We start from the raw sequence: 9,525 nt of genomic DNA on the forward strand, positions 1-9,525 counted from the left end.
GAGCCCGATGCGGGACTCGATCCCAGGACCCTGAGATCATGACCTGAGCCGAAGGCAGCGGCTTAACCCACTGAGCCACCCAGGCGCCCTCACTCTTTCTCTTTTTAAAAAAGAGCGCGGATGGGGGGGAGTAGAGGGAGAGGGACAAGCATACTCTGCATTGGGTGTGGCGCCCCATGCAGGGCTCGCTCTCAGGACCCCCAAGATCATGATCCCAGCAGAAACCAAGAGTCAGACACTTAACCAACTGAGCTACCCAGGTGCCCCAATCCTGAGTCACTCTTTTTTTTTTTTTTTTAAAGATTTTATTTATTTATTTGACAGAGAGAGATCACAAGTAGGCAGAGAGGCAGGCAGAGAGAGAAAGGAGGAAGCAGGCTTCCTGCTGAGCAGAGAGCTCCATGCGGGACTCGATCCCAGGACCCTGAGATCATGACCTGAGCCGAAGGCAGCGGCTCAACCCACTGAGCCACCCAGGCGCCCCTCCTGAGTCACTCTTTAGAAGATTCTCTTATTTACAAATCTGAACACCCCAAACATGAAGTAATAATCTGGACACCCCACACATGAACCAGCTTAACACAGGATACCTTATAACACTGGTCGAGACAGATCTACAATGTTCTAGAAAAAGTCTACATAGTACCTTGGATAATCCATTTTTACTCTTCTAACAAAATCGGGTATTTCTTATACAAATCTGACTAGTGGGAGAAAAAAGATTTTACTGGCCATTTGACAATATTTTCTTTAACCTTCAGCATCTTAATAATTGTGCTTTCTGCAACCGGTAAAACATGAGGAGCCTAAAACAAGGAAGGAGCTGCCAGTTCAAAAGTTACCATTTTGAAATATAGGTGATTTACAGCATTTAACTTTCTGCTGTGAACCAGGCATCCGCAGCTCCATATGCCCCAAACCCTCATGCCTTTTTCAAGGTACGTTCCCATCTCCAGGGCACCGTGGGATGCTGCATTTTCACATTCAGAAACTGAGATGTAAACAATTTCTCTGAAGTTTCTTCTAATTCCTTTAATTTTATATAACTTTCATTTTATAAGACTGATGATGAGTTCACTTTGTTCAGAAACAATGTCCCTACATAAAGAAAAGAAAGGAAACCAACAACAGAATGTAAATCAGAGTGGTTACGATTTTTGCTTTAGAAATATAACTTCTCTTCTTATTCTGGGAATTAGGCCTGCAAATTTTAGTGTAGCATGGGTTTTTGTTTTTTTTTTAATGAACATCCTGTATAAAACAATTCATAACTTTTGGTCATAGCAATGTGAAAATGCAACTAGAAACACAGTCTTGTCCTCAACAAACCAGTTTATGCTTATCACTTATAAGTTCACTTGTTCTCCTGATTTCTAGCTGGATTTAGCCAGTGGACCCAAAAGTCTATTATAAGAGTCAGGCTGCATGAATGTGGGCTGAGGTGGAAACAGGAATGAATTTGACGGACTTGGAAAACTTGGGCGAGTCCTTCCATGTAACCATACTGTTGGTCAGGCTTCGGTTGTTTGTGTAAGAAGTCTGTCTTCTGCTCACACTGTCAGAATCTTCTTTGTTCAATGTTTGCTTCATGCTTTGGCAGCATGGGAAACTCTGGATGCAGTCTTGCAGGAGATGGCCACTGAAAAACATGTAGATCCAAGGATTGCAGCAACTATTCAGGGAAGCTAGTAACGCCGTGATGGTGACGGCTGGGTTTTCCGATTCTGTATGAAAAACAACGGGAAATGTAGTTACTGTGCACTGGATAAACTCATTTATGGACTCTTAAATGTGGCAAAAAAGTTATAGGTTAATATAGAAAAGGAAGTATATTGTTTATCAATCCACATATGGAAATTGCTTGGCTACAAAATATTGTCATAAGCAAGATGCATTGAGATTAATTCAAGCATCTTAAACCACTTACAAATATTTCAGTAGAATGAATGGGACCTTCAAGAAGTTAAGAATATTAAATAATTTATTATTTTTTTCTTTTTTTCCCTAATTTTTATTTAAATTCTAGGTAGTTGATATATAGTATAATATGGGTTTCAGGATTAGAACGTAGTGATTCATCACTTAATTTATTTAAGAGATGTTTGTATTCTTTATCCTAGCACTAGTATGTGCTAATGGACACAGCGCTTACAGAATGGCTGCAATTTCAATGAAATTTCAAAAGTCTACAAGCACATATACAAAACTGTATTCAACCTAACAGCTAAGGCAAAAGTATGACATTATAGATAATCTTTAGTAGTTTTAAATTTTTTAATAGCAAACATATTCTGTAATAAGAAAGCATACATAAGGGGATGGTAGTAATAGGTCCCTGAAGCATTATTAAGTTGTTTGTGGAGTTGGGTAGTTTTTTTTTCTTTTTGATTAACTTCTATGGTGTCTTTTGATTTTAAAAGAAAACCATCTTTGTGGTTTGGGCAACTAATTATATTAAAAACAACTGAATTAGGAAATTCCAATGAGTTTTGAAATATGTTATGCTATTTGTACTTGTAAACTACATAAATATTATAACCTTTCACAGAACTGTGACACTGATAATATACCTTTACTAAAGATAAGAATAATTAGCAGGTACTTTTTCTTGATTATTAAATATAAACTTGGTCTTCTCTCTCTTGCTATGCTGGAATAAATTGCAAATTATTTAATCATACTTTGGGCTAAGATGCTACTATTAAAGGTGATCATGATCCATAGCAAAGACTGTACTCAGAAAGAATGAAAATCATCAGCAAACCTATGCACAAGTAGTGAATTTTTTAGAAATTATGTCTAAATTCTGATAAAGAAATAACTAGATTGAGTTTTTTATTTGACTGGCAATTAGGGACTGCTAAGATCAAGCAAGACAGGAAATGGTAAACAAAAAAATCATTTATGCTGTTTTATTTATCAATAATATTATAGCTATGCAAGTATTTTTATTTGTTTGAATTAAATTCACTCCCAAATGTTTTATTTGCACACATAACCTCCAAAGTATATCACATATAGTCCCTATTGCAATCTCAAATAACAAAAGGAGACAGTTCTTTCCAGATCACCTATTTCCCAACTACAGCTGCTATTGATAACATTCCTGTAATATAGTTTGCTTGAAAAAGTTTTTTTTTCTTACTAAAAGGAAATACTTTTTTCAAGACCCAATATTAAATAATTTGGGGGGGTGGTTCTTGTGAAGTTAGTTTTTTTTTCAGATTGTGGAGGAGTTAAACTCAACCTAGTGGATGTAGAGAACACTTTCTGTAAACAACTGCAAAAGTTGTGTGCAGAGGCTATAGCTGTGTGGTTACGTTAGTGAGGAAAGACAAATTCATCAGTTTAACAAATTTAGAGCTCAAAATGGGATCGGGAGGAAGACAAACCATAAGGGATTCTTAATCTCACAAAACAAACTGAGGGTTCGGGATGGGTAGGAAGAGGGTGGTTGGGTTATGGACATTGGGGAAGGTATGTGCTATGGTGAGTGCTGTGAAGTGTGTAAACCTGGTGATTCAAAGACCTGTACCCCTGGGGCTAATAATGCACTATATGTTAATAAAAAATTAAAAATTAAAAAAAATTTAAAAAACAAATTTACAGCTCTTCATTAATCTTGCTTTAAAATACCAGAAAAGGGGCACCTGGGTGGCTCAGTGGGTTAAAGCCTCTGCCTTTGGCTCAGGTCATGATCCAGGGTCCTGGGATAGAGCCCCACTGTGGGGCTCTCTGCTCAACAGGGAGTCTGCTCCCCCCCTTCTGCCTCCCTGCCTACTTGTGATCTCAGTCTGTCAAAAAAATAAAATCTTTTTTTAAAAAAGAAATAAAATACCAGAAAAAAGTGTTACAGTAATTGTTAGAAAAAAAATTAAGATGATAAGAAATGGAACACTAACTCAATGCTAAATTAGAATTACTGACTTCTTAATCTTTCTTTAGAAAACTATGTCAGTTTATCCTTGCTCTTGGGGCATTTCTACAAAATTGTTGTATTAATTCTGATAACATTTTACAAACTAGCAAAAAGCAGTTGCTACAGTAGAAATATTTCTCTGAGTCCAATGGACTCGAAAGCAGGGTGTTGTGCATTGGTTAGTTATCTGGCAAAAAGTCATTTTTCCATTTTGTGGTTGTGTGGCTGACTCTAGCTAGGGTGCAGTTTCTGGATTTGTCTTGGGCTCATTGCAAGCTACAAAGGGAGAGTCGTTCTATATCTACTGAATCAAAATGTCCTGGGCGGAGACCCCCAGAAACTGCCTTTCTGATAATTTCACCCAAGGCGTCATCCTTAGGCACACAGAAGTTAAAGAACTACTGCCCCAGTGGCTATTATGAAGAGAACATCTGCCCCCGCCCACACACAAGCCGCCTTCCTGCACTTTCCTCCTTTTTCCGGATACCTACCGATCCAGACAAGTTTGTCATCCCAGACAGACCACATCTGGAGGATGAAGAAGGGGGCCCAGCAAACGATGTAAACTGTCACGATCACAATAGTCATCTTCACGGTGCGGATCTTCGCGCGGGAAATGGTTTTCACGCTGCTGATACAGGGCGCGAGCAGGAACCCTTTATGGAGGGCGCCACTGGCGCCCTCCGCGCCCTTTCCCGGGCGCAAAGCCGTCTTTCCGCGGACATTGCGCCAGATGTGGTAGCAGATGAAGCCATAGCACGTGCCCAGGATGACCACGGGCGCCACGAAGATGCCACCTGTCATCCAAGTCACATAGGCGCGGGGACCCCAGGGTTGGATGAAGGTGGCCCAGCAGTCAATGGCCTTGGTGACGTTGTCCACCTCGACCATGGAGAAGACGAAGTACTGTGGCGTGCTAAGCACGAAGCTCAGCACCCAGGCAGCGGCGATCATGAGGCGCGAGCGGCGCGTTGGCTGTTGCAGCGTTTTCAGCGGGTGGCACACAGCGATGTAGCGGTCGGCAGTCATGACCACCAGCATGTAGGGCGATACGAACATGCCGAACACCTGCAGATGCTTCACCACGCGGCACAGGACGTCGGGTCCGCGGAAGCGGTAGGTGATATCCCAGCACATCTGCGGCAGCACCTGGAAGAAAGCGACGGCTAGGTCGGCCAGACTGAGGTGACGCATGAAGAGGTGCATTCGGGACGTCTTGCGGGGCGTGCGGTGCAGCGCGACCAACACACTGCTGTTCCCCAGCACGGCCACCACGAAAGTCACAGCCAGCACGGCGATCTCCGCCTTGGCCAGCTCCTCGTCGCGCACGTCCCCCGGAGGGCTGCGGCCTCCCCCAGGCGCCTCCACTTCTCCGCTACGGTTGGCACCATCCGCGGACAGAGGCCACCACTCGCTGGAGTTGTCCGCGGACACCGCGGCGGAACCTCCGGAGACACGCATGCTACCCATGAGGCGCCTCCTCGGCCTCCGCGGAGGCCAGCTGTCTTTCCGCCTCCGCTGGAGAGGGCTCCTTGCCCTCGGGGCTCGCTGGGCTCCGCTGTCCCTCTTGCGAACGACTGCGGGCACAGCGTCCCACCGCCCGCTGAGCTGCTCTCGGTCCTGTCGTCGCCGGCCCCTTCCTCTGCCGTTTTTCCTCAACTCGGAAGGCGCTGAGAAGGTGCACTTCGAGCGTCTGAAAGCACTGGGCTCCAAACTCAATTATTTATGCGGGGTTCGTTTCCCCAAAAGGCGCTCCCTCTCGTGCCAGTGATTGGAGACTGCTCCGCGCCTGTTCTCTCCCCTCACCCCTCCCCACTCCCGGGGGTTTCTTTCTTCTTTTTTTTTTTCCCTCCGCTCTACGTCGGTGATTTGTCCTCTTTGCATCACTGCTGCGGGGGTGGGGCCGGGAGACTCGCCGATTCCTCGGCTTAAGAGTCGGGGTGGTGGCGCTTTCCGCTCTTCTTTTACAAAAACTTGGAGAACTGGATGTGCCGTGCCTTTTCTGGGCTTGCCACTATTTCCTCAAGCCCCCCTTAACTCCGCATTTGACTTAAACAGACGTAGTCCATGGGGCATCTTGAAGCCCGAGTGCACTACCTGGTGCACGCGCGCGCGCATTCTTGAGCCTGAACTTGGAGCTCGACCCCACGCCCTGCAGCTGGAGTTTCCACCTCCGCAACTAGCGGGTGAATTCCCGGATCCCCGCCCCGCCCCTCCAGGCTAATTTTACTCGCACCGCGACTCAGCTCTGGGATTTTCATCCCTCCCCGCCCTGCTCCCCCAAACCCCCCACCCCAAGATAACAACGGGGGAGGGGTGTGGTTAAAAAGCGCTCTCTTCTCAGTAGTATATCTTTGATACCTGCTATTTGCTAACCGGTCTAAGGCAGACGTTTGGGGACCGGAGGGACGCACTCACTTATCTTACTGCACCCCGCCCCATCCTCCGCCCGGACCCGGGCTGCCGGTGGGTGTAGCGACAACAAGGAAAAAGAACTGGAGTTGGGGGTGGGTGCCTGGTTTCTCTGAGCTGGATTCCTGGGGTTTCCTCCGGGAAAAGCCTGATTCCCATAGAGGGGATGGGCGGAAGTTGGGCCATAGTAGTCCGTGGGGACTTCGTCTGGTTACTGCTGAACCGTGGGGACATCTCTGGATGGACAAAGAGCGACTGCCTTAGAGCGGCCTCCCAGGCAGCGCTGTCCAGCGCATGCGAGCGAAAACTCGCCAGGGCCCTGTGCTCCGGAGTGAGAAAGATGCAATCTCCGGTCAGGAAAGAGATGCTCTGAAGGAAGCGAGACCAAATACCTATTAATTAGTAACTCTGGACCGCTACAGCCCAGCTGCCTGTCCAGGTCAAAGCAGAAACTCTCTCCACTCGAGCTCTGCATGTTTTACTTTGGTGAAACTATGCTTCGAACGATAGCGAGGGGGAGCTGTTTTCAGACTATTTCACTACAGAAAAAAGCACTTTATAAGGGTATCTACTTTCTGAATATACGAACATGACCTCGTGGTCAGAAAGTAAGTGTTTTGCGAACGCGGTGTAAGTTTGATGGTCTTGGGAAAATGTACGTGAAATGTAGGCAAAGAAACCGAAAGATTTTCCGAAGTGCCGTTCTCTGTGATAATTCCATTTTGCTTTCCAGTTTATGCATGTCCAGTCCCCAGGTTGTCACAGTTAGGAGTGCTGACTCGATTTCTGGAGTCCTGGTTCATTATGGCTTATAAACCTCGGTTGACACAGCTTAACCATGGGAATAGAGGTATTTAATTTACTCACTGATCAGGTTATTGTGAGGATCAAGTAAGACAGTGTCCTGTGTGGGATAATGCTCTCAAATCTACAAGCTGTGTTGCATTGTCTCATTTTCTTTAAGATACCTAAGAGGCAAAAGATTTTTTAAAAGTCCAGAGATGGCAATTAAGTCAAAGATTTCCAGGCCACCTTTCTGGAAAATCCTTCAAGCAATAGGTAATAGTCATTGATTCAGAGAAATAATGTTCCTTCAAGTCACAAATTACATTATTAATACTTCTTATGAGAAATAATGTTGTCTGACCCCAGTGTCCCTGGGTATTGCAAAAGTGTCCAGAACCCAGCAATTTTATTGTCTTCGGCCCTATACCTTTGAGGTTTTAGGTTTTCTGTGGGGAGGGAATCTGCACGACAGGGTCGTTAAAGTTCTTTGGTCTGTTCTTATTTCAGAAAGGCAGTGTGGTGGGCTCTCAGGAAATCATTCATCTGTGTCAGTCCGTTTGATCCAATAAGCCAGCTATATCCAACTTACAAAAATAACTTGTTGGATTACATCTGGTGGGCATAGTTAGAAGATATTCAGTGAACAGCAATTCTAATTATCTATATGTATAGAGTATATATATCAGGATACATATGGGAAGAATGGTGGGTGTGGATTCCAGAACCCAGTACTTTACTTAACCTGTGTAGTTAAAAAAAAAAAAGTCTCTGTCTTAATTTTACTGGTTCCATATTCAAAGGGAACCAGCACCATTGAAATACAGACTTACTATTCATGTACTTCACTGGACCTGCTATGAAAACTTTTCTGTGGAGGTTAGAGGAATTTTAGTCCTAAAATGTGAAAAGAACTTAGTATTTTATGTGGCATCTGGTGCTTTTACTTAGAGCAATCTGTGTTTTGCTCTGTACATCTTGTATTATTAAGACTTACCACTTTTTCTCTCTTACTCTCAGTGGATTTTGGTTAACGTATTTGGGGAGTGAAATGATAAAAAGCAAAAGTGAAAGGTGTGCATGCATACCCTGAAGTAACCTTTTTCTTTCACTTATCAGCCTTCCTTTCTCCCAGTTTGCAGTTCTAGGTGCTTAAGAAGTACTTTAACCAAGGAAGCAGCTACCTCCTTCACTTACTCGCTGTGTGACTTAGTTTTAATCCTTGAGTTTTAAAGTCTTCATCCATAAGATTTTGGTGATAAAATAATAATGCACATACTCTAAAGGATTATATAATTAGTTGTTTACATTTCTGGCATATTATGGATATTCAAAATGTTGGGGGGCCACGGTAAGGCTTGAGACGAGGACCAAACCAGGCCCTGACTTGTGCCTCCTTTAAAGGCTGAATAGCCGAACAAAAGGCTTAGGTCGATAAAGTCGAGTAGCCTGAGAAAGGGTCTGTGCTATGTGTTGCACGCTCGCCTACGTGACTTCCCACACGCTTGCTAAACAAATGAGAACAATTTGGTTGGGGTCATAAGTTCGTGGCTGGTCCTTGCTGCCCTAGTACAGCCCATAAATTACTTTCAGGTTTGCTGTATCGATACAGAACAATTGTACTGGCATCAGCCATTTGTCATCACGAGGTCTGCTTATAGTTAAATGTGAAACTTATTATGGGAACTCGTGGTTGTTTAACTAGACACAGATGTATTGCTTCTCCTATTATCACTATATATATATATATATATATATATATATATATATATATCCTTAATGCTTTGAATAAACTTAGCACTGTTGGACATCCTCCTTGGTGCTCCTCCTGCCCCCATCTCTCTGCTTCTCGAGTTCTTTTCTTCATCCTCTTACTCTCACGTTCCTGGTCGATTTGTTGTGCCAGCCGTGATATCAAAACATTAATTCTTTCTTTTTTTTCAAATGTGTCAATATTTTCTATGTCGTCTATTATTTTGCCAATAAGTTTTATCCTTCCAATAAAAGAAGCATATCCCCAATTTTCTTCTGTACGATAGAAAATATAGGTTTTCTATTTCTATCATATTTCTGTTATGGGTTTTCTGTGAGAAAAAGAGTCCCAAAAAAACCTCTGAGAGGGACGCCTTGGTAGCTCAGTCAGTTAAGTGTCTGCCTTTGGCTCCAGTCATGATCCTGGGATCCTGGGATCAAGTCCTGTAGTAGGTTCCTTGCTCTGTGGCGAGGCTGCTTTTCCCTCTGCCTGCCACTTCTCATGCTTATGGGCGCTTTCTCCCTTTCTCTCTGATAAATAAATAACATCTGAGAAAAAAAACCCTTTGAGAAGCTTGTTAAACTTTGTTTATCGATGTTTCCTAAATCCATTTATTTATTTTTTAAATATTTTTTATTTGTTTATTTTGAGAGAGAGA

The 9,525-nt window shown here is 43.6% G+C and overlaps 1 protein-coding gene across 1 annotated transcript; it reads right to left on the reverse strand.

Moving 5' to 3' along the window:
* Positions 1 to 414: 414 nt before the first annotated feature.
* AVPR1A (arginine vasopressin receptor 1A) lies at positions 415 to 6,199 on the reverse strand. The gene is made up of 2 exons (XM_044227002.1): positions 4,411 to 6,199; positions 415 to 1,724 (listed from the first exon to the last, which is right to left on the reverse strand). Exons 1-2 carry the CDS (start codon positions 5,387 to 5,389, stop codon positions 1,417 to 1,419), a joined length of 1,287 nt encoding a protein of 428 aa, XP_044082937.1. The 5' UTR covers positions 5,390 to 6,199; the 3' UTR covers positions 415 to 1,416.
* Between the last annotated feature and the right edge of the window lie 3,326 nt (positions 6,200 to 9,525).

The sequence above is a fragment of the Neovison vison genome, chromosome 12 (genome assembly GCF_020171115.1).
Source record: "Neovison vison isolate M4711 chromosome 12, ASM_NN_V1, whole genome shotgun sequence".
NCBI lineage: Eukaryota > Metazoa > Chordata > Mammalia > Carnivora > Mustelidae > Neogale > Neogale vison.